Source organism: Zerene cesonia, chromosome 14, assembly GCF_012273895.1.
Source record: "Zerene cesonia ecotype Mississippi chromosome 14, Zerene_cesonia_1.1, whole genome shotgun sequence".
Classification (NCBI taxonomy): Eukaryota; Metazoa; Arthropoda; class Insecta; order Lepidoptera; family Pieridae; genus Zerene; species Zerene cesonia.
The window spans coordinates 1410970-1438465 of NC_052115.1; the positions used below are offsets into that span (position 1 = coordinate 1410970).

A 27496-nucleotide genomic window follows, 5' to 3' on the forward strand; every position below is an offset into this window, starting at 1 on the left:
CGTAAACACCCACTGGGTATAGATATAACATAATTAAAAAGATACATTTACTCTCTTTAAAGTTTTTATTAAATATTCATGTCACTGTATGTATTTTTTTTATGTCAGTCGGCAATGGAGCTGGTGGGTCACCTGATGGTAAGCGCTACCACCGCCCATGAACATTTGGAGAGAGGTAAGGTCAATTGCACACCTTTCGCCTCTACAAATGGATTGCCGACTTTAATTGGTAAGGGATTAGGAAAGGATTGATGAGAGGAATAAAGGAAAGGACTGGGAAGGGTGAGGAAAAGGATATGGGCCTCCGGCTCCCCCACTCACCGTACGAAACACAATAGCAAGCTATTATTTCACGCCGGTTTTCTGTGGGGGTGTGGTACTTCCCCGGTGCGAGCTGGCCCAATTCGTGCCGAAGCGTGCTCGACTATTTACGTTTAGGTCTATTGAATAGTTATTTCAGTAATAGGTCATTTGTGATGAGCATATCATAACAATCCGTATTTTAAAGAATTGACTTCTTTTCTGCTTTCAGTAGAATGGTTAAAAAGTATCATCATGATAAATTAAGATAATATCTGCAAAGTAATTCATCTTATATCTACCAATTCAAAGTTTCTAACTTGAGTTTACCTCCGCAATACGATTGCATCGCAAACTAGAGATCAAAGTGTAATTTTAATAACATCGATAGTCTGGTTTGTGAATAAAATAAATTCGAAAATACATCCGATTAAAATACATTCATTATGTTAGCCCCGTACAAAGGGGACAAAGATTTCTAAATGCAAAATAAATGCATGCAATCGAACATCGTTTTATGATACAGTCTCTTGTATATTGGATTTACTTTTATTAAAGAAGCAAAATACAGTGATTGATAAAAAAACTTAAGAAAAAATGTATTTAATTAATTAGATTATATTGCGTATTCGACACGTCCAAATCATTACTTAAAGCATATCATGTATAGCAAGGTCACACTAATTTATCAAATTCTAGGCCTTTCCATATACTAATTGCATCAAATACGTGTATTATTAAAATTGAATTGAATGAAGATGTATTTATCTCAGCTCAAGGTGTTTGCATTCACTTTCAAAATCATCGAATTACATTTGGTCCATTACGTTATTCGGTCTGGGTTACCACAATAACATGTATAACAAAAAGTTGAAGAAGAACATTAAATAGTGTATTAATTATATAATGTTGCAATCGTTAGCCCATTTTTGTCTCCTGAGAGTATCTACAACTTACAGTACGTAACTAACGTAGAATTCACTGATAGATGTAATGGTTTCATAGGAACTACTAATGTTAAAAATGTATACATTTTTTAGTGTTTTACAGTAACAATGTGATATAATAACGGCGGAGCTGATTTAGATTTGTTTTATTTATACGTTATTTGCTCAAAACGATAGACAGTGACTTAAAAACTCACAGCCAAAACTAGGGGAAATAATAATATAAGAATAATATTCAGTAACAAAACAAAACAGAACCCGTGTTTCATTCAATTATCATAATCATCATCATAATCAGGCCATATATGCTCCTCTGTAGGGACATGGGCCTCCTATCGGGGTTAAGACCTTAATTCAAAACGCTGGCCAAGTGCGGGTTGGCAGATGTCACATATCGTCGAAATTTTTTATTCTTCGACATGCCGGATTCTCAACGATGTTTTCTTTCACCGTGACGAGGTTTGTGTCTCTGTGTGTGTGAGGTGACGTGAATAATAAGCAGCATCATCACTATAGAGCATAAAATAAAGTCACCTTCTCTGTCTGTCCTATAGAATATGTACTATAGAATCTTAAATATTTGATACTACGCAACAGATTTTGATGGGTTGTTTTTAATAAGCAGGAGGATGTGATCAGAGGTCACATATCACACACAGAGTCAAGACGATTTAGACGAATAATAACATATATTAATCTACTCCTAATTTAACGCGCGCGAAGACGCGGGCAAAAGCTAGTAAATAATATGGATTAATTAAACACTAGGCTTTAAAATATACTTTTTTTTCTCTTTAAATATAATATAACTAATGGACGCAATAACGACCTTGTTCTATGCATAAACTGTGCGAAAACTGTTATGAAATATTTTTATAAATCTTGTGACTTGATTTTTATCTTTAAATAACCTAGAAATGTACATTTGACTAATTTTTCTAATTCACATGCTAGCAGTTGTGTACATATGAGATATTAGAAGTGAGCACATTTTGTTTTTTATCATCGTTATTTTGCAATTGACTTAATTTTATATAAGTATGCATGAGATATTATTCAAATGTGTATAGAATTAAATCGAATAGTTTTTAAATAACAGTCAATTGTATTTTAGAAACAAATGTTAAGTCGAGGCTATAATATCACAAGTCCTAAGTTTTAAGTACATATTTACAAAATACTAACAAAGAATACTATGCACCTATGAGGATTTCTTTAACTCCAATATAAAAAAAATATTTAAATTTTTTATCTGAATCTACTCGCAACATTTCTCGCAGAATTTTTATCGTATTTTTTATTTTTACATTAAAGTTTGGAGCATAAATTCTAATTAATTAAATAAAATTTGGATTGAGTTTTTCGCAATTTGCAATTGCACAGCATCCTTAAATGAATAGTTGATCTACTTGAATACATCCGTTTGCAATTTGTGTCAGAATTAGGATTTTTGGAGTTCCTTATATTAAACAGAAAAACGGAATACATATAGAATAACCTGGTAGATAAGGCAATATACGAAGTTCTGGAATAAGGAAAAACCGAAAAAAAAACATTGCATTGAGTGAGGGAAAATGAGAGGGATTTTTCTCATTTTAAAACGCAAAACAATTAAAAAACTTAAGGTATTTTGTGCCATTATCAAAAAGAAATAAGGAAAAAATAAATCCATGGTTACAAGCTTATTTGCAGTTAAAGCTGCTACAATAAAGCATGCAGCAATATTCAAAATCCAAAATCTTAACAGATATCTACATTGTATACGGAACTCGCAGTAGATAAACTAAACTCGTTCATAACCTTATCTTCAGTTAATATTTATGATCAACTCTAACTTGACACTTATTTACTTAATGTTTATATAGATAAAGCTGGGCGAGGTGGACAGATGGACAAATAACAGGGAACCGATGATAGTCTTATTAGAAATCTGATTTTGTTAAATTGTTGATATCTTAATTATACAATAATTTATCACAAGAAAAAGGTGCTTTTTTTTTAAATGTCATAGTGGGCAACTGAGCTGGTGGTTCGCCTGATTGTAAACGATCACCACCGCCCATGAACATTCGCAGAGGCTCAAACCTCTGAGAATGCGCTGCCCGCTTTTAAGGGATAAGGGATAAGTAAAGGATCGATAACTGGAAAGAAGGAATGGACTGAGAAGGGCGAGGAGAAGGAAATAGGCCTTCGGCTCCCTCATTCACCGTACGAAACACAATAGGAAGCTATTGTTTTTTGTGTGGTCCTTCCCCGGTGCGAGCTGGCCCAATTGAGTGCCGAAGCATGCTCGACTCCCGCAATAAAAATTGAGAATGTATCGAGAAATTAAATGGTGCCCAAAACATACCTTATTGTGTAAGTCATATTGTTTCACTCAGCTGTATGAAGCTATATTTCTGAGAGTGGCATGCGCGACAGTTACTTTGATGACTGTCTTAAAAACCCCAAGAAAGTCCTTGCACGGACTGCAGCAATAATTGGTTATACCGCTACGTTTTATTACAATGTTTTGTAGATACAGAGTAATTATGATGACCACGGTATGAAAAGAAGCTGTATTTATAACTAGCTGCGCCCCGCGGTTTCACCCGGGTAAGCCCGTAACCCGTAGGAATAATACTTTCGATTTCTAAACATGCCTATGATGGCCTATCGAAATGGGTTCATGGATGTTTTTTGTTAAATAAATTTAAATCAAATTTGCTTTCATCACCAACACCCAAAAAGTAGGTCTCATCTAGTATTCAGATAGGCAATGGCCGATCTTATGTCGTCTCTTGGGGAGAGTTCTACAACGAACATCATTTCAATAAGTTTCTGTATCACCGTTTGTTCTTTCTATTATTTGTAACTTGCAATTGCGAGTACCGCCCATATATTAATTCCATATGTTCCAATATTAAAAAACCTTGTACTGACTTCAAAACATACTTTATCTCTAATAGAAGTACCAGTACTCTACAGCAATAAACACTACAAGGATGATAATTAAATAAGATTTCAATAATAAGATATTCTACGTTCACTGACCACGGGATTCACGCAATATGAAAGGCATGTAATCCTTGGCTTGCGCATGCTTCACTTATTCACTTATATCGATTATCTATCGATCATTTTGAAGATTGTATCGATGTTGTTACATCACTAATTGATGTTCGAGTTATTGTTTGTTGACTTGTTGAAATAACGTTAAATAAAGAAGGTTTTAACTCGCTGGAGGGCAATTTTTTATTGGCGTTATAAAATATCGTATTTTTCTCAATTTCGAAACTCTTCGTAATGTTTTTATATGAGAGATATTTATATGGTGTAAGGGTTTTTTATGCGACGGTAAGACTAGAATTCATATTAAGCGACAGTTATGAATACTATCTTTCAATAAGCCAGCGAAGGTAAAGCAATTTGAACCCTCTTTGGAGCTTCTATTATAATGCTAATTAAATAAAATAAACATACCTATAGGAAGTACTTTGTTATCTTTTATTTAATCGAATAGATTTTCACTCAGAATTCGCCCGTGGTACATATATTAGCCTATAGCACTTAGGGATCACGTATAAAACCAACGGTGAAAGAATTTCTGAAATCGGCCCAGTGGTTCCTGAGATTACCCCTACAACGTCACTAACACACAAATTCGTAAACTTTCCCTCTTGTGTTCTTTATTATATTGGTATAGTTTAAATACTTCAACAACAACAAAAGGTCATCTTAGGTGATATGACAGTTCACACAGCATCTAGATTATCTAATATAAACTTTAACTTAATTATGACGAAACTATAAACAAACTAGGCTCTTCCTGATAGACTGTAAATCGAGCCGCTTATATAACCTTATTATGCACAAAACCATATCAAAACTGGCTTAGCTACTTTTACTTATGTAATATGTTGAGAGGTTAGGCTGATACAGTTAAATTGATGTTTGTATGGGAAGTCCCATTTCTTCTTGTGCGGTTTACTCCAGTTAAATAATCTCTTCTTTGTTTCAGTCTTACTTATTAAAAGATAATGGGCTATAAATTTTACTTCTCTTCTTCTTCTTCGCTTACTATATTAGTTAGGGCGTATTTATAATTCTGAAGAACGAATAGAGAACAGCTGGAACGGATAAAGAGGGACAAAAAGGTTTTATTAAAAAAAATAAGAAAATTTTCCTCAAATACAGCTTATAAATTTTAACATACCGCCCAGCCTAGTTTTTGGAACCTTTTGCATAGGTTTTATTTGCAAATGTATTTTAATAATAAATCCAGATATCCCAATGAAATTTACATTTAAGGATTATTATTTATAAACGACTTGTGTTTTTTTATCGGAGACCTTTTTTAATATGTAGGTATATGTATATGTTTTTTTATATGTATTTAATATGCTATATTTTCTTTATTCTTTATTTCTTTATTTTATTTTCTTTTCTTTTTATTTATCATTCTTCTCTCTTGTATGAGATAACTGACGATACATTTAGCCTGGTAAGTATAGTTTAACCCCAAAACCTTTTCGTACAAAAATTCGTCTTACGAAGGCGCATCCAACATACATAAATTTACAATAGTCACCTGTATAATATCAAATAAACTATATTACCCAATATTCAACATGAAACAGATAAACGTCTATTACTGAAGTTGTGACCTATTACGATACGGCCATATGAAGTAATGGACCCTTCAAATGGAGTAACTAACGAGGTTAGTGGGGGTCATGCTTGTGAAACTAAATTGGGTTAGATTTTGTCTATAGATTTGAAACATCGACATGTTGATGGCCGTAGATAAAGAATTGTCTATTTACACACTGCTAAGATCCTAGAGTAATTGAATAATAATAAAAAATCAATAATGACTTATTTCCAGAAACATGTTACTGTTAAAAGTGGTTTCAAATAATAATATTGATATAATAAGTATAAAATATAAATATTACAAGTATCAAATATTATAACTGCTAAAATTAATGCATGATTAAAATTTAAATTTATAGGTTGGGTATTGTGCATTTTATTGTTTATTTTTTATTAGGTTCACCTGCACTGTGTTTGTATATTGTAACCGATTCTCCTTCAGTCTCCTCTCCGACCCAATTAAAACAAAAGTATTTAATTCAAACTTTATACAGTTATTAAGACTTATCAACTTACTTTATTAGTTTATTTAATTATTCTGATAACGGTCTCCAGGATTTAATTATTTCCTTACGATTACTATGTAACAGTACAAATGAGACAATTTAGTTGATACTATGATTAAATAGTTGTTTTTTTAGTTTTTTCGAAGCTATATTTATTAATCACATACCTATTCGCTTTCTATATCTCTTTATCTAAGTATTTAACTATAAGTTTATAGATTAGCGCTTATAAAATATGATTATTTGCTATAAGCTATAACGTTTGGGTTATTTCACACTATGCTAGCTTCAGTGATTGGGTCATATCAAACTATCTAAGTATGTGGAAACCGATCTTGGATGTCTCGGTAAGATTATCCAAGAATTCAATTTGTAACATTATTATATCAAGCTCGAATATCGTTTACCTAACTATGAATGCTTGATAATTTCCAAATAAATTAAAGCTTATGAAAGGCGAATTCCACTTAAATTGTTTGTAACAGAATGTTTTTATTATTTAAAATAATTAACATTGCAATTTCTAAAACCAAAATGTATTATTATATAGCTAATATTATATAATGTTTTATAAATCGTGTGATATAATATCTTCTAATCAGACGAGTGTAAAATCGGCGAGTCAACGTGAAAAATCACACTAAAAAGACAACAACAACTTTACGTCGTCTATATTTATACAATAATTAATAAAATTGTACTGTATCCTGCGAAATCTCAAAGACGCTCTTGGATTTAGTTTGTCTATTTTGTTAAAATAATAATAAAGTAGTCGTATTAAAAGAGACTTATATAAAAATATGGTGTCATAAAAACAAAGTATCACACGAATCAATCGCAAACACTTTATCCACAAGACATAATCGAATGTAATCCTTTTATTTGATAGCTTTAGAGCGGATCAAATCGTTTCGTGACTCAGACTGGTATGATCTGACAAGGGCTGCCAACTAAGAAGCTAAGAAATACTGCTGTTGTCTAAGAAATACTGTTTGTTTAAGACTGAAAAAGAAAACACTTACACGGTATTTTAGATAAAAATATCTATAAAAACCTACGTCTTGTATTTGTGATTCTCGGAAGATTTTGAATTCTTTTCAGTGTGTGCTTGGTGTGTTCCCATTTTGATGCTGAAACTGTTATATTATTATACAAGTAAAAAGTATCATAAGATAAATAGAATGACACTTTTGCTAAAATATAGAGCTTGTACAATCTTGTTAAAAAGTTAAGTAAATAAATAAATTTTTCTTTAAATAAATAAATAATTTTATTCGTCAATATGCGTAAACACGTAAATAACCAGGGCGCCGGAGAATATCGAATTCTCCAGGATTTTGTCGAACTCTCACTGCAGCAGCGGATAACTGACTAAACTCCACTGTATTCCATCGAGCAACTTTCAGTAGCAGCGTACGGGTATTGTTAGAATTCATCCGATATACAGTTGGGAACCCTAGAGCATGCCAGAGCGTGATGCTGATATAGCACTCAAAGATTCGATACGCTCATGTTGAAATAATGACCAGTCCTTACGCTTTTAAATTCTTATATTACGAATTTGAAAGGGAACATGTAAATATGTTTGTGTGCAATTAATTGAAAACCACTTGAGACTCGTTTCAAAACACATGATTTTGAAATGTCTCGCATAAAAGCATATTCTCAATACACTATGAACATGATCACTTGTAATTCGAAATATCTTATATTATGTATTCGTAAGTTGAATATAAATATTAGGATTTCTGCAAAATTTTTTCCCTAAACTTATTCTAAAGATAGTGGAGAGGAGAGAGGGTAGTTTGATATAAATCTATTTGTATAAAACTTCTGTAATATTGAAGCTAAATTGCAAAAAAGTAACTGCAGTTTGTACGAACGAAGCCACGGGCAGAAAGCTAAATGAATATGAAGATTGTATAAGGCAAGATTATCAAGCTGAGCCTCATGACGAGTGGAGTGAATGTAAAAAGATGCAACTGTTAGGTAATAGAAGCTCCGGAGTTACCTCACGCGATATCAAATAATGATTAGACACTAAGTGCTAGAAACATTAGAGTCAATAGAATTTAGTATTTGTATTCGCAGTGAGAGATGGAATACATTAAACTTTACATTGCTTGAGCAGTTAGAACTTCCCCATATAGTCCTCGAGAGCAAATAAAATTGTCTGTTTTTTTGATAAAATTGTGTCTGTTCTTACTCAGTTTTGCATTTATATCGTTAACCTGCGTTTGTTGGTTAGCGTGTTGTTGTATCTCTAGTCTTCCTCCATAAATATTATATCCAGGACAAAGAAATTTCTTGTCTATTCAAACTAATCGATCCTGAGATATATTGATTTAAAGAAATAATAAACAAATTGGGGAAGGTACTGACATCTTTAATACAGGTTACTCTGTAACCTAGCAAAGATATCGGTCTTGAACCTTTAATTGTTTTATGCCTATTTGTACTGCTACCGTGATGTACTTAGCTATAAGGTTAGGTTAAGTGTTTGGTCCACTGTATAACATTTGAACCAATTATTTGATCCTATCTAATGATACAATCAGGCATGTTTATAAGTTCTTTTTTACTATATATATTACAAGCGATCCGCCCCGCTTTCGCTCGTGGTACATATATAGCCTACTATAGCCTTCCTCAATAAATGGGCTATAGATAGCCTACGTGTACATTGAATTTTTAAAGCGGATCTTTAGTTGCTGAGATTAGCGCGTTCAACCAAACAAACAAACAAAATCTTCAGCTTTAAAATATTATATACCAGCTTTTGCCCGTGGCTTCACACGCGTTAATTCGGAGTGGTTTAACAGATGTTATTATACATATAAACCTTTCTCTTGAATCACTCTATCTATTAAAAGAAACCCTATCAAAATCCGTTGGGCAGTTTTAATTATTTAAGCATATATAGGGGCTTAGGGACAGAGAAAGCGACTTTGTGTTATATTATGTAGTGATAATATAGATTATACTTTAAAGCGTAAGGGTATAGCGACAGACCTGCGTTTTCCACGTCACCATATAAAATATTTATCGCAAAGTGGTGTCTGTGGTCCGGCTTAAAGCAACATAAATCAGGAAAGAAAAAGCAGAATAAAATTATCATCTTCAAACGCAAAACTGGCTTTTACTAGATTGATAATATTAGATATTGTTGCGAGCGTGATGCGACTACAGTGGCGAAAGTATTTTATGGTGTTTATTCTAGAGAAGCTTGGAGAATTTTATTTTTTTTTATATGTATATTTGTAATGGTGTATTGTCAAAACTTACAAATCTATATTGTACACAAAGAAAGAACAATACAATGGACATAATATGAAAAAATAAGTACAGAAGGCGGTCTTATCGCTTGCAAGCGATCTCTTCCAGACAACCGCAAAGCAGAGGAAAGCTGCGAAGGAGGGGAGTGGTAGTGCACAAGATAGAAATATACTAATTGTATTTATAATTACGTATATACAATATATATACATACATATGTATCTGTGCAGGGGTAGCTTAGAAGCAGGAGATGGACATGAATTCCTTATCCTTTACGATATCACCAAAACCTCGAAAGTTCACAATGTCAGTTAGATATGTAAGAAAAGTTGATTGGCCATTTAATAAAAACTAGCTGCGCCCCGCGGTTTCACCCGCGTAAGTCTATCACGTAGGAGTATCAGGATAAAAAGTTGCCTATATGTTATTACAGTTGTCAAGCTAGTACATAGTATGTCCAGTACCAAATATCGTTGCAATCGGTTCAGTAGATTTTGCGTGAAAGAGTAACAAACATCCAAACATAAATCCATCCATCTATACTTACAAATATTTTATACTATTAGTAGGATATCACAAGTTAAGGCTTTGTGAATATACCTATGACATACATATAATATAATAACTAGCTTATGTTATAGATGTCATATAAAATTACATCCAATTCTTTACACTCTTTATGTCTTTACCTCGTATTTTAGTATTCGATGAGAGATTCTATAGAAATAAGGTATTCTGGCGAGAAAACGTTACAAACAGTAGAGAAAATACTCTCATGTGTTCAAATTATACTTGTATTAATTGGTTCAATATTTGAAGTTATTTAAATTATAAATATATGATACTACAAGTGCTTTATGTACGTTAAATGTTCTCATATGACAAAATAAATAAAGTAAATAAATTATTTTATACCTGCACCTGTTCCCCTTTTTATTACCATATACACGACTCCAGCATAAATTTACTTATCAGCTGATCGGAAAATACGATGTTAGAATTGTTTGTGAAGTAAACAAGTAAGAAATATTTTTTGTATAAAATAGAAATATCTTTCCTGTAGTTATGTTAAAATCCAATTATAATCCAGTCACAAGCAGCGATCACGAATACGCCAATATAAAGCGTTAGCTTTCGAATAAAACTCTTGTTTTATTATAATGGCGTTAATTTGTATATACAGAATGGGCATAACAAGTCGGTCATTCAAATTCTTAAGCTGGACGAGAGCGGAATTGAAAGGTGGTGAAAGTTAAGTCCTTGTGGCGTTCCTATGAACTAGTGGCGGTCATCGGCTCTATAACAGACGAAGCCGCCGGACGAACGGAGATATTTGGGTGTTTATGTCACTGCATGATACTTTTATTGTGTACTAGCTATCCGCCCCGGCTTCGCCCATGGTATATATATAGCCTATAGCCATCCTCAATAAATGGGCTATCTATCACTGAAAGAATTTTTCAAATCGGACCGGTAAACTCTTCAGCTTTATAATATTAGTATAGATTAACGGGTGGGTGGTTTGCGTGATTACACGCATGTGCTGTATCTGTGCTCTGGTAATACGATATTTCTAATACATATAACCAATACATAATAACACCTACTAAAGATTAAGGTTATTAAAGCATGCAGTCGGGCATGCGTGCACAAAGCCGCGAATTTTTAGTTTACTATTTCTAGTTTAATGTTAAAATAAATTAAGATTAATTTTATCCTTACATAGTATAAAACCAAGTCGCTTTCTCTGTCTGTCACTATATATGCTTAAATCTTTGACTACACAAAGGTTTTATAGGGTTTTTTTTAATATATTGTGTTTCAAGAGGATGGTTCATTTGTATAATAACATCTGTTAAGCTAATCCGCGTATCTATTAAGCATTTAACGCGTGCAATTTCTTTTCCACAAAAACACATACAGCACAAAAAATGGTTCTAGTACAAAACTTCGGATGCGGTTCACTGATGCATATTATATGATAACTAAAACAGCGGTAATGCAGGTCACCAAGTCTACTACTGTATGTGTGTGTACAATCTCATTTTAATTTTAATCAATGTGGATTAAAATGTATAAATACTACATCTGATTGAATTACCTTCAATAAACTAGCACACAAACATTAAGCATAAATATCATAATAATGCCTAGCCTAAGCCCCGAGGCCTTGTACAGACCACTTTAATGATACCCGCCCCATTGTACATAATTCAAACATTTTTTAAGTATTTTATTTATCTGTTGTTTATGTATTGTAAACATACCAACTTAATATTATAAATGCGAAAGTAGATCTAGAAACTGTAACTATGGGAGTTTGCCTTTGACTTGGGGGCCGAAGCCGCGGGAGGAAAGCTAGTAAAAAATGAGATTTATATACGAACTAGTGTATCTAAATTTTTGTACTAGTGTTAAGAATTAAGGCTCGTCATTAGGATGGTTTTATGTGTTGGATGGACATATTTGTCGGGAAGGTTAAGTAGCATCACGCTAGTGCCTTTGGGAGCCATATTTATATAATTTGTAAGAAAACATTATTTTTGAGAGATGGAGACGGTTTGTCGACTAGAGCTTTATTAATGTATCCCAACTTTGCCCTATTGAAGAAGACTTTCGCGCAGTGACCTGACCGCTTAGTGCTGGATCATGTTTCGACTTTTAATGACAAAGAACCACTGTGACTGTTAGAATTAGGTACCTTAGGTTATTCAGCTAGCTGCGACAATGATTGTGACATTATTGGTTGCAATTATCCGTAGAGGCGTGGAAAAAAAGTCATGGATTATTTACTGTCAAACTATTCGTAAAGTTTGTAATTATATTGTATTTTTATTTATGTAAGTACATAATTTTAAGAAATAAATAATGATTCATAATATATGTTATCTGTGAATGCATAGGCTATGTTTTATTTTGATTTTATCCCGGGTCAACGCGGGTGGAGCCGATATTTTTTTTTATGCCATAGCCGGCAGTGAAGCTGATGGTCGCCTGATGATAAGCGCGACCACCGCCCATGAACATTTGGAGAGGCGTAAGGCCAATTGCAGACCTTACGCCTCTAAAAATGGATTGCAAACTTTAAATTGGAAAGTGGTTAAGAAAAGATCGATAAGAGGAATAAGGAAAAAGACTAGGAAGGGTAAGGAAAAGGATATGTGCCTCCGGCTCCCCCACTCACCGTACGAAACACAATAGTAAACTATTATTTCAGGCTAGTCTATCGTGGGGGGGTGTGGTAATTCCCCGGTGCGAGCTAGCCCAATTCGTGACGAAGCGTACTCGACTCCCATACAGATACGAGCGATTAAGACATATGTATAGATAACATACCCATCTTGTGATGTATAATGGCAATTTCTATACCCAATGAGACCTATCGCAAGATAATATAACGCACCTCTAATTACAAAATTATAGAACTCTAGACTTACGTAATTCCGAAAAGTATATTTCTATTGTCTACAAACAATTTAATAACATCCGTATCAAGATAACTGGGCGATAACTCGTGCGGTAACGTAAGGAATGATTACGTAAACTCTTCCTTTCACGGAGCTTTTATCTACAAATTACTAGTTTTAATATCCCTTTCTCAGTTTGCACAAACAGAAGTAAGAAAAGTTTTGAGTGTGGGATTCGAGCTCGCTTCGGCACGAATTGGGCCAGCTCGCACCTGGGAAGTGTCACATCCCCACAGAGACCGGCGTGAAATAGTAGCAAGGATTTCGTTGGGCGAGTGGGGGAGCTGAAGGCCTGTTTTAACTCACCCCTCACAGTCTATTCCTTTATTCAAGTCGTCAATCCTTTCCTTATCCTTTACCCGTTAAAACCTGGTTAGTACCATAAAACATTCATATTTTTAATTTGTTTATTTTTTCAAATAAATAAATGTTTACACATCTTTGAGTTTCGAAGTTCGTAATCTCTAAAATTCCTCTTCGTAGTTTCATGTTGAAAATGTGGAAACGCCTTAATAACTTCCAGGAGTGACACAACTCTACAGCTGGTAATGCTATTGTTTGTATAACGATATAAATTCACACGTGTCCGAGATCTGTATGAATTTGTACGGCCATAGCTCTTATTTCGTCACTTTACTGAGAGGCAATCGCGATTTGTTGTGTTTGCAATGTCGCACGATATTTTAGTTGAGTCTTAAGTATTCTTGAGCTTTTAGGCAGCGGTGGGAATAGAATGGTGATGATGGTGATAGTCATAGATTATACACTTATAAACTGTGATGGTGATCTAACTTCTCGGAAGAATTTTCGGTTATTTTAAGATGATGATGGCCATTTTTCGGAATTATCATAAAAAACATAATTTAATAACACACGTAAGGATGTATGGATTTTATAAGAGATTTGGAATTCAAACATTACTGAATAGGAAGATTAAACGAGGTGAAATCGTTTATAACTGTTTAAAATAAATTGATACTATGTTACGATAAAAAATCATACATTAGATTTTATCTTTACTTATATATAATGCAAAACTTTGCCAGTCAATTTGTTTCATTTACGTCGCAACGGAGTTAGCCGATACAAATTCAATAAATAGAAAATAATGTAAAAATTTCGAAAGTAAGAACCACACTATGTGTTCCTACCAATTTTAATAACCAGTGGAGGGTTGTTATTATAAAAATTCAAATCAAATGAAACCATTCACATCTACAGGCTGATGTATGTGACATATTTTATATCCTATATATGTTATTTGTATTGTTCTGCGTGTAATGGAAACACACCTCAACACACAGCATCAATCATTGGAGTCCGAAAGTAAGCTGTAACGCTATTGTTTCTGATCTAGAACGAAACTCGCTTACAGGGAGAGAAAATAACGTTGCTTTTGTAGGGCGTCATTATTTCTTGACGAAACATGCATGACGGGTAAAATTTTGGACTATTAGATAAATATTTTCAATAACACAAAATATATTATGATGCGAAATTGGCAGATGAGACCCGTACCTATTTTAATATATATAAAAAAAAAATAAAATAAACAGTCGTTTATAAATTCATTATAATAATTTATTAATTATTTAATTACGAATCGAATGGCCAAGGTTGATGTTTCTGTCCCACTTTAATAACGACCTCTTGCGACAATATTATTTTATTATAGATTCAGGTAACACGAAAATAACTAAAAATAGTTTACACCTACGTCCTTATTCTTCACTTGGCTTCAGTTCACACTATAATTCAGGACCATTAAATATTACGTGGCCGAAACAATTACACAATTAAGCATCGGAAGTGTAACAATGACAGTAGTTTCGACACGGCCGCGTAAGCTGCGCATCATGATTTCCTTATATGATCTCAAATTTGCGCTTTGCTTTCGCCTGTCTGAGCTGGCTAAAATAAGTTTAACGACTGTTCTATTACAATGTATGTGGATTATTATGTCCTCGTTACCATAATCAAAATAATAGGCCAACAGCTAGTAAATTGCGAAGCAAATTAAATAAAATATTTGAAAAGCACGCTATGACGTGAGGACCTTCCGATGTATTTTTGGGAAGAAGCTTGCCTCGAGATAAGGATAATAAACAACCGACTCAGTACACCTCTCAATACTCTCTTACTCTTTCTCGTTTCTAGAACAAAAAAAAAATGGATTAATAATGTTTATAATTTTATCTATGTAGACAGCAGTAGGTACTATAGATGTCAAAGATTTGAAAGAGATAGCTTAAAGTTAAAACCAAAGACAGAACAGGTTGTGTTACGCAATAACATCATTAGCCCAAATTTTCTGCCGTAACGATACCTATACCGCCAAATTAGGATGTTTGTATAACATGATTTTTATGCATTTATCTAGTAAGTTTTTGAAATTGTTCATCCATTACGTTATAACTAAAATATCAATATTCTTAAGACACAGACAAGCTCTATTATAATATTGTGGAAGCTCTCAATCGAGCACTGGAACAGTAAGGGCTAAATAAATAAGTAGATAGATAGTATTTTCTTGTGTTTGATTTTACGCGAGTATTATGACATTACATTTAGAAATTAAAGACTTTTTAACGGATTTTTAAATGCGATTTCTTTATTATATTATGAACCCGACGTTGCGAACACTTTGCAGCGAGCGTGGTCACGGGGAGACTGGTCTGGAGACTGGAGGGTATCGTTTTAAAATCCGTTAAAAAGTCTTTAATTTCTAAAAGTAGATAGATTTTATGTTCTTTAATATAGGGGGAGGGGGTGTTCATCTCAAAATCGACAGCCAGGCTTCGCCCGTGGTACCCGGATAGTTGCTTCCAATTTTTTTCATTGAATTTATTATTAACGTACAAGAAACGAGAGAAGTATTTTAAACGAGAGTTAATTTTTTCAAACGAAGAATTAATTATTTATATAGCAAGTATTTCGTTATCTGTGGTATTATGATCTAAAGATTAATGACCATTATGCAACAAAGCGTTCATCAATTAAGATAATGCACAAATTATACGGAAGATTTCTCTTAATTGCTAACTCGTACAGTGAACAACCGTGTTTTTTTGTTCATTTCAAAATTTTTCATATCTCATTTTTCATTTACAAAAATCTCGTGTCAGTCTGTGATTAATATTCACCAGAACTACTGTATTAAATAACCACAACATTTTTTTTTTACAGCTATTATACATATATTTTGAGAGGTCTGAAAATGGGTCGGATATTATTTTTGTAGTGGAAAAGGTGCCTAATCAGAACATTATTTGTCGGGTCAGCTAGTAAATCTTTATAAGCTTATTGCATTGTTTTTTGGTAAGTGTTAGAAATTAAACGCAAATATCCATATCATTAATATATATAATCAATTAATCTGACGGTAGACGACGGCACAAAGGCACGGTGATTCTTAAACGCAAGCGCACGTCTAGAAGTCTCGAGCAAAAAGTGACACGCGTGCGCCACCACCTGGCTCGGTAGCTTCACTCGGTGTTGCCAACATAAGTATATCTATTGTACCTGATTTTTTTATCTGATTTAATTTCTCAATAACTATAAATACTTACACAATGCAACTACAATATATTATACAAAAAGAATCACACCAATCTGTTGGTTTCCTGTTTGTGTTTGATATGAAATTGTTTTTATTTGGTTCTTTATGTAGAAGCAATATAGAGAGCGATATAGAAAAAATTTCATATAAATAAGGCTATTATAGATTTTTATTATAATAATAAATAACATTCTGAGTTTGATCAAAGTTTAAAGCTATATAAATAAATAAATTTATTTGATTTAAAATATTGTAATTATAGAAACTAGTCTGTGGTTTAATTCGCGTGGTACTCGTATAAGTAATGTCCATATTAATCTATATTATAATCTTACTCTGTGCCAAATTTCTTTTAAATCCGATCAGCTTTATACGTGATAGTAAAAATGCACACCTGACAAACTTTCGTCTTTATATTAGTAGTTAGTAGGATCATACAGACGTGTTGGTAATAAATATTTATGAGTTTTATAGCAGAAAGCTCAGGAGATATGTATTTTTATTTGAATTTGAGATCGTTGGAACTGGGTATACTAACTTAATATTTAAAAGCGAAAGTGTGTTGGTTTGTCTTCTCTGTACATCGCAACGGAGCGATTTTATGATGATTTTTTGCCTGGCGTTAGGTTAGTTAAATGATTTTTATTCGTTTTAAGCTTAATAATAATCACACTAATACCATAAAGGCGAAAGTTTGTTTGGATGTTTCTCACGCTGAAACTACCGAACAGATTTTGAAACTTGATGAAACTTGGTATAGAGACAGGGCATGAGGTGACTTCGGTGATAGGATACTTTTTATCCTGATTAAATACTCTTTTGGGACTGTTTCTTGCTATCGGGTCGGAGCCGGGACCAGCGTCCAGTGAGCTATATTTTTTAAATAAATCGATCTTAACGGCTAACCCATTCACCGAATTCTCATTACACAATTTAACGATTTCACATCGCTGGGACAATCTAGTGAAAAATGATGCATTTAAGGCGACTGCATATGAACCACATTAAAAAGCAGAAAATATATGATTCTCTAAAGAATATGTGTTAAATTCGAGTGTCTCGAAAGCATGTTTTGATATCCTTCGAATGATACTACACCATGTCTCGAATATATTTATAGTATATTTCGTAAGCTCAACACTACGTGTGTTGAGTGATGTCAGCTGTTTCTAAATTTGTTGCACCATTTCTGCAATCTGAGATCAATTCACATCATTTTGCTAATATGAACTATTAGCTATGTGTGGGTATCAATGTTTTTTTAGTTTCATTGAAATTTGAAACTTACGTTGTTAGAACGTTAGTTATTTTTGTACCTGTGGATTTTCAAGGTTTATAAAGTACCGATAATTTAGGATTTAATGTGGGTGTATTTCAATGACTCACGCTGTTGCGATGAAGCAATATTTTATTATTGTTAATGAATCATAATTTGTGTATTTTTTATCTATGGTTTATGTAATTACATTATCTGTGCTTTAGTGTAACAAAATAAAATAAAAAACAAAATTAAGTAGGTAACGATTAGCGGTATTTTTCAAACATTTCTTTTTTTGGCCCGTTTGTTTTTAGTGGTACCAATATTAATGAAAAAAAAAAAAAAAAAATTAACCGCTCATTTGAGATTAGATTTAAACTCCTGTCTATTACTTGTTGTACAAAGGTCTTTTTCGACTGCAGATTCTCAACATAAAACTCGTTCGTTCAATATAATTTAACATCCGTTTTCGACAACAAATTGAATATTTAAATTTAAGGAAAAGGTTAGCAAATGTCCTACTACGCAAAAGCAAAAAAAAAAAAACAAATCCATCCAATTAATGACCGTGCCAACTGTTGCTTAACCTTGATTATACACTCGATTTATTACTTGTTATAACAGCAACAGAAACACGTTAAGTCACATGTCGTCAAACTTTTAATCTCTAAAAATGTCAACTTTAACTATCACGGTTCAAGATATACAGCGTGGAAACAGACGGACAGACAAAGCGTTTCACCCTTAAGACTCAAAATTGCAAGAAATAATACAACAAAATTATCACAATAAAAAATTTATTATCTATATAACATAACATCGAACCGTAAACCGTTCGATTCGACTGTATATTACAAAATAACATATGCAGCTTACCGATGAGCCAGAAAATTGAATTTTAATTTCTTTTCACGCTAAAATAACTTGCTAAGCACAATAATTACTTACAAAACAATATGTATTCTGGTTTTAACATACATTATTATATGATATATGGATAAATTTATTAAAATTCAATTTCCACTTATACAATCTTTTACGCCTGCTTTATGACATTTCATACAATTTTTTTTTTGTATTCTGTAGCCCATATTTGAAAAAAAAAGCAATGTTTTAAGGTATCCTACAGAAAGAAAACTATTTGTCTCGCTCTTGCTTATACATAAAGGTAAGAAAAAAGGGACAACAAAAGTTATTAGGTATTTATGCATGGATATTATACTGTTATTTCATCACATACATTATAAGAAATCTATGAACATTGAGATCCAGCCGCAGATGAAAAATGCACAACGCACATACCATTAACCGTTATTAAATGTAAACATCGTGATATGATCATAAAAATCTTTTTTCTTTGCTTTCAATTTATGGTATGATTTTTCGTTATATTATAATGCGAAAATATCCTAATTAGTTAAATACATAATTGAGATATATTCGTATTATGATTAGCATGATTGCCGAGAATTTATTATTATATAATTCAGCGGTTTCACATGCATAGACTATAACCTGTCGAATAATTATGTGTTAAATTTTAAGCTTGTTACGGACAAATTTTTACAACTTTTCAACAGATTGCAACATTACTAATATATTAACTGAATGACATGAAGATTAATAGTAAAATGATATAACGATATAAACAAACCGAGAAAAATCTATTCAATTGTGTTAAAAACTTTTAGCGATGACATCTTTTGTTGTAATTAAAGCATTCATAAAAAAAATTTCGAGGGGAAAGAGACAAAACATAGACTAAAAATATGTTACTGTTACCTTAGTATTCTCCAATACCGTTAAACAATTCGCATGTCTGCATTTGCAGCACTCAAAACTTTATACAACAAATTTTAAGAGCATAAAAAAAAATCTCCATTTAATAGAGAATTAAATAATTAGCAGACACCAAACTACGGCCAACAAACATAAAACATTACGGACCAGCCCAACTGTATCAGTTTGTATGTGTGTTATAGAGCAGGCGTGTGTGTGTGTCGGTGCGAGATGATCACATGAAGTCATCATAGTCGTCGTCAAAGTTGCCATACGCATCGTATTGGTTGAGATGGGCCTGAAACGGAAACAATGTATTTAATATGTTTAATTTAATTGTAATTAATTAAATTCTCCCCCTGCTAGGACAGGCCTAGTATGAGGGATCAGGCTATAATATACATCGCTGGTCAAGTGCGGGGTGGCAGATGTCACATGTCGTCGAACTTTTAATTCTCGGACTTGCCATTTGCTCACGATTTTTTTTTTCCTTTTCTATTTTGAGCAGTGGTGATGTTATCCACATGCGCAGATAAATTGAAATATAAATAGATTATTTTCCCGCTCACGCAAGTTAGTAAAGAGATCAAAAAAAGTTTTTATTAAATGACAATTTACCAGCTTGCGTAATCCAAGGCATTTCCCAAGAATTTTTGAAATCTGACCAAAACTTATGGAGATGAGCATGTCTCAACAAACCCTTCATTTCACAACTTATTTGTGTATCCGTATGATAGATTTATACATTGAACATTTTACTGCAAACACTTTATTGTGCTGTCAACATAGCAGAAATAGATACAATAATACCAATGCTATAATATGCAGTATAGAAGCCAGCCTTACCACTAACATGTGATCTCTTCCAGTCAACCAACGAAACAAGTTAAAACATCTTTCATTGTATATTGATTTTCGCCACTGGTGTATAAGTTTCTTGGAAACAAATATAAACCCACAGCTTTACATTCTCAGAGTAGTAAATCGTACGAAAATACTCACATTGTCGCCTTCGACTTTTAATTTCGCCTTGCCCTTGCCTTTGTTCGCCTTCTTCGACTTGTCATTCTTTTCAGCTTTCTGTTTCTCAATATACAGATTGTCTACCGTCATTTTTATCCTTTTTATGTCTGCGGACGACACTGTAACGCAAAAATATGCATTTTAGATTAAATATAAATCATTAATATTTTTCTGCTAAATCGTTATAAGGATGAACCCTTTGATTTGATGAACAGAAAAAAACAACTAATTAGGCAAAATGGATACAGCAGATATGCTTTGTTTGTTTGTGCATAGCTTAAAAAAATAAGTTCAATAATTATTTTTTACAAAAAAACTGAATCGCCTTCAAATTGTCAGAACTAGACCAAATTTAAATCTAAACGGAACTACACGAAGGCAGTTTACCCGATTAAAAATTCCAATGTAAGACAAAGGATTAGAGTCAAACATGAGAACCTCCTTTTTTGCCGTCGTTAGTGGAGAAAGAGATGTTTGCGCATGGCAAATAAGACAAAATTTGAAAGACATTTTAATGGTATTATTATGTTTGAAACTAGTTCGTTGCCCGCAGCTTCGCCCGTGCGGTCTTAATAAATTTTCATGGTGCAAACTTTCGTCCCCTATTTTATCCCCTTGGGGGTAGAATTTATCAAGTCTTTCTATGCAGAAGCCTACGTCATAACATCTATCTGAATGCCAAATTTTAGCCCGTACCGTCGATTGCTTTGTGCTGAGCGTTGATAGATGTGTGTCAGTCAGTCACATTTGAGTTATGTGTATTTAGATATTAATTACTTGTAAAATACCATTATTTATCATGAAAAAACAATTTCCCGATATAAATACTAACTTTGAACAACAATATTCTTGACAAGATCATCGACGAAGGCCGGGAACTCCTCCTTTGCCTTGTAATAATTAATTTTCTTGCAGAGGAGCTCGCAGAAGTCCGTAAACTCAGCTTTGTTTGTCGGGTGGAAGCTGTCCAGTTTGCCGCCGCCCACTTCTGATACGCCTGAAAGGATAAATAAAGGCAATAAATACTAAAAATTTAAAAAGAGCTTCCCGAGTGTTGCTGTTTCTCTCACTGTTTATCTCCATGCAGATAAGAGACCCATGCGTACGCGCACTACGCACATATAAAATAATACACACGCCGAGGTCGCGCGTCACAGTAATGCTAATGCGCTCCTACCCCACGCACATTGCCATTCAAAATAGATAAAAGAGGTTTCTTTTATCTATTTTGTGGTACGAGACACGCCCGATATGTGAAACACAATAACAGCCATGCGAAGCCGGCGCGAGTAGATAGTATTTAGCAACCCGCGCTGTCTTCGCACTAATTATCATCATCATCATTATCATCAACCCATATGTTCCCACTGCTGGCAAGCACAGGCACATGAGGGTTCAGGCCAAAATCCACCACACTGGTCAAGTGCGGGTTGGCAGATGTCAAATGTCATTGAGCTTTTGAATCTTGGACATGCCGGTTTCCTCACGATGTTTTCCTTCACCGTTTTGAGCAGTGGTGATGTTAATCAAGCCCACAAAAAAAAAGAGTAATCCATTTATTTCCTGCACGCTCGCCTGAACTCGAACCCTCGACTTTTCGATTTTAAGACCGAGGTCCTCACCACTGAGCCACCACAAATATACATATTAAAAAAATTAAAACAAGTCCTTGCATACCAAAAGTTTCCATGGCGAGCCGCAGATCGGACTCCTCCTGTAACCTCTGACGGCGCAGTTTCTCAGCCAGCTTCTCTTCCGGCGTCATCTCCTCTTCTCTCTCGGCGGCCAGACGCTCCGCCTTCTCGCGTTCGAGACGCTGTAAACACGAAGTTCGAATATTGACTTACTGACTAGTCGTTCACTACCAGTACTTATAAGTGATTAGTATTAGTAATTTTACATTTAATTTAAACAATCTAATACGTTGTGGGGGCAAGGGTCGAGACGACGTAGGAGGAACGAGCCCGAGCCATATACATTATCTTGTTAGCTCTTCGGGACACTATTTAAAGGCTGTAATGTTTGTAACTATCTCATATTATTATATGAATACAATAAATAGTGGTATGTAACCACATTTTAAAAATTAAACATACTATTTGTGCTGTACGCAAGATATCTCGTGTTAACAAAGATCAGCGTTTTCATCATTACTATTTTATTGATTATTACTGTTGAGTTGTGTCAACCCTGACATTGTATACATGTTTTCGTGTTTAATTATGGCGTTGTACTATAACAACAATATTTTTAATGATGAAATAATATTTGGAATTGGTATAGTAGTTTTTATATTGACGATGCCCAATTTGGATTTCGACCTGAATTGGGAACTGATATGGCTATATATACCTTAGAAGAAATTGTTAACTATTATAATGGACAGAACACGAGCGTTTATGCATGCTTTCTGGACCTACGCCGTGCCTTTGATACCTTGAACCATGATATATTATGGACAAAACTTCGCAGCAGTAATGTTTCTTCTGACGTTGTTGATCTCATTACATTTTGGTATGGTAATCAGACGAACAGCGTTAGATGGGGCAATACTCTGTCCGATAATTACATACTGCCGTGTGGTGTGAGACAGGGCGGGGTGACCTCTCCCGATCTATTTAACTTATATATCAATGATTTGATTGTGGAGCTGAGTAGTACTGAAGTTGGACTTAAATTAGACGGCAGATACGTTAATAATTTGAGTTATGCTGATGATATAGTCCTGCTCCGCCCCTCAATCAAAGGACTGAGAAAGCTAGTTGGTATATGTGAAAGATATGCTCTTGCGCATTGCCTACAGTATAACGTTAAGAAGACCGAAATGTTAGTATTCAGATCGGGAAAGGGACCTGAGAATGAAAATTGTAGATAGCTTCAAGTATCTTGGTCACATTGTCACATCTAAAAGAAAGGACGATGCCGATATAGAGCGACAACGACGTGCACTTTGTGTCGTCGGCAATATGATTGTGAGAAAATTTCGTAGGGCATCCAGCTCCGTCAAAATTCATTTATTTAAGACCTTTTGTCAGTCCCTCTACACTTGTCAACTTTGGATCAATTATACCAAGAGAGCATTCGATGGCATTAGAGTGGAACATAATAACATCTTCCGGTATCTGATGGGACTTGATAAATTCTGTAGCGCTTCCGATATGTACGCAAAATTTAGAGTGAACTCCTTTAATGCCATCCAGAGACACAGAATTGCAACATTTATGTCCAGAGTTGACAAATGTAGAAATAAAATTATACGTAGTCTAGCTGACCGAATTGTGATGAGTAGGTTATATAAAACATGGGTATCAATTTTGAATTAGGTTATTTATGTCATTATAATTTATAATATCTACTTTGTAATATGGGACGCACGTCCTGAAATAAATAAATTTATTTACTATTATTATTATTATTATATAATAACATAACAAACATACTTAGAAATATATAAAATATGTATGTAATAAATCTATGACTCCTTTACAGTACTAGCTTAAATATAACTTCAGTATAAGATAATTAAAATATAAGAGTTGCAATTGCTACAAGCTGATATAATCAAATAAGGATATCAAACTGATATAATATTAGGTGCACGTCGCAATAATGTAAACATAATAATATATCCAATAATACATTGCTAAGAAACTTGTCCAAGAAATTAATCCGTGCTAATATTATAAATGTGAAAGTAACTTTTAACCAATTCAGAAATTTGGTACAAATATAGTTTGAGACACAACAAAATAAAAAAGAAGACTTTTCCCGGAAATCCCACTAGAAAGAGGATGACGTGGAGGAAATCCCAGGACTGTATGTATTCCAATCGTTTTCTTTGGCAGTTTAAAAAATATTCATATCATTTAAATAACATGTGAGAAAATGAGCTTCATGAAGAAATTTCATGAATTTATTTAAGTTTTCCACAAATTCATTTTGCAAAGCTCATTTCAAATGATTATTTTATTTTTATTTTTATTTTATTTTTTAAGGATCACAAATGGTTGTTACATGTAAACTTAAGCTACAGATCGTTTTTAAATATAAGTTGGCGTATGCACAACCTGTTGTATGTGACCACAACTTACACACAAGCGTTAACTTAAATATATGACATCAAACAAAGTCATAACTTAGAGTAAACCAAGAGTAACAAAGAATATAGCCTTAAAAATTATAATCATGCATGTAGATAACCCTGCTCCAAGTGCTAAGATTTTTGTAATGAAAAAAAAAAAACACTTATTCATTAAATTAGGACAGAAAAAGCTTTATCATCTTGTGCTTTATTCCAGGCCATTTATCAGAAAAAATATCAATATCCATTAAATTTAACAAAGAATTGTAATGCCTTAAGGTTCTTATGATAGGTGAATTATGTTTCGTATTATAATGAGTAAGACACGCAAGTAAACGAAAATTTTAAACGTCTTAAGTATATATGTGTTGGTAGCTATCCAGGATTTGAAATTTGTCATCAATCAGCGTTGGTATCATATTGTACTATTCGAAGCCTTTATATTCGATACCCATAGTCTTTTTTTTTATGTCATAGCAGGCAACTGAGCTGGTGGTTCGCCTGATGGTAAATGTATGAGTTTGAGTTTAATTACAATCTAATGTGGTTTAAGTGGTTGTTAAATTTATTTTGTACTTTACAAATTATCTACTATATAAAAATAAGTCGGGTTTTCCTTCCTGACGCTATAACTCCAGAACGCATGAACCGATTTCCACGGTTTTGCATTCGTTGGAAAGCTCGCGGGCTCCGTGAGGTTTATAGCAAAGAAAATTCAACAGAAAAACGTGAAAAAATTAAGTAATTTGGTGGCGAAACGGAGTTCGCCGGGTTTGCTAGTCATTTATAAATATTGAATTATTTACATGTGCAAAGATCATATGCTTGGAATTATTTGAAATTTGATTAAACTTAATAATTTTTATATTGCAGGACAGCCATAGTCCAATACTGGACCAATGTGCAGCCTGAAAACTAACTTTTAATACATTTCGAGTAAACAATTTAAGTTTTCACAATAATTGATAAAATCTATCATATTTATAACTTACTAAAACACATGAGCATGGTGTGAAGGTCTAAAACCTGTTATTTAACATTTTGGAATATATCTGACAAAAGAAAAACTAATCCACAATAACATTATAAGAAATTGGTCTATATCAGATGGAAAAGAAAATACAATGTTTACAATTACAACTCAACAACTTATTATGCATATTAGTGAATACAAAGAAGTTTGAATTATATATGAAATATGACTTGTGACATGATTTTGTAATAATTGTGTAATAATTATTGTTACAAATTTAGATAAGACATGCAAAAGTTGTGCAATGTATGTAATTTTTATTACTAGAAAGTACCATATTGCATCTTTTTATTTCTAATTAATCTAGAAATCACTGAAAATTTCCTTTAATTGTTCAATTTATCAGAGGAAGAAGTAAAACAGATTTGATTGACCTAAGATTTGGAAAAATGTATACACTTTTACTTAATATTTCATATAACAGCATGTTTATCAGATTTAATATGCTAGAACCTTCAATAGAACTTGTTTGAAATGTTCAATGATGTTGAAGGTAAGCAACTATTTAAGTATATGAACAAGAATTAAAATAATAAGTAATATATCATATTAATTATGAACATCAGGTGGTAAACTGACATTCAGATGTATCATCAGTAGCAAATGCTTATCACAAACAAAAGGTCATATTTACGATAAGGATCAATACATACCTCTTTCTCGGCTATTTTATCCTGGATTTTCTTTTTGGACTTTGTGGCCGGTGCCTGAACGTCCTTTTTCTCCTCATCTTTTTTTTCTTCTTCTTCGTCCTCCCAACTTTCCTATTAAAAAAAGCTGACGTCAACACATACGCAATCGATTGAGGTTATGTGTAAAAATTTAAGAGAAATATAATTTGGCTCTGATCATAAATTTAATGTGTATAAAGTACTATTTGGCAGCTTATTTTGTTACCTTGACGTTTTCTTCCTCGTCCTCACCCTCCCATTTATTAGAAGTTGCCAACGTGGTCGGAAGTCGGGGCTCAAAATTATCTGCGTCTGCAAAAAACATTATATACATTACACATGAGCTTAATGATTAATACGGTTTCCTACTCTGCAATAATACGCACCCCACGATACGTCCATGGTTACGGACTTTTTTTAGCACCGCACTAATTTTGCTTGCTTTTCACGTGAAAGACAAAATCAGACAGGCAACTTGCGCCTCACTCACAAGATGTCTCCCGAATCGACTTATTTCCTTACGACAATAATTCTCAAGCGAATTTCGTCAAACGATGGAAAGTTTTCTGCAATGTACACGACCGGATTGAGAAACGATAGGAAAATGACATAATTTTGAATAATTCTCAACAGTGTTACTATCAATATTTGTTATACAAAAATATGACTCCATCGCAAACGATAATTTCCGAATCACTAAAATTTTCAATATGGCGGTTTGACAGCAGTGTTCCATGACTTTCTGTAAACGTTACCTTATTAAAAAAAATGCCTTGTATAGGCAAATATTTTGAATGGGTATAATTTTCTTATACAAAAGTAAACTATAAAAGCATGAATTCTGCATAACTTTTGGGTTACCGACCTAATCTATTAACAATTCCCACCTATAGTACAATGTCAATCGCACAATGTAATTTATCTGCCATCTATTGGTTTAACAGTTTAATACCGTCATGTT

The 27496-nt window shown here is 33.3% G+C and overlaps 1 protein-coding gene across 1 annotated transcript; it reads right to left on the reverse strand.

Moving 5' to 3' along the window:
* Window positions 1-18728: 18728 nt before the first annotated feature.
* On the reverse strand, window positions 18729-27246 carry LOC119831638 (eukaryotic translation initiation factor 3 subunit J). The gene is made up of 7 exons (XM_038355072.1): window positions 26922-27246; window positions 26762-26847; window positions 26518-26628; window positions 22428-22566; window positions 21583-21747; window positions 20730-20869; window positions 18729-20025 (listed from the first exon to the last, which is right to left on the reverse strand). The coding sequence occupies exons 1-7, from the start codon at window positions 26935-26937 to the stop codon at window positions 19963-19965; spliced, it is 720 nt and encodes a 239-aa protein (XP_038211000.1). The 5' UTR covers window positions 26938-27246; the 3' UTR covers window positions 18729-19962.
* Window positions 27247-27496: the final 250 nt, after the last annotated feature.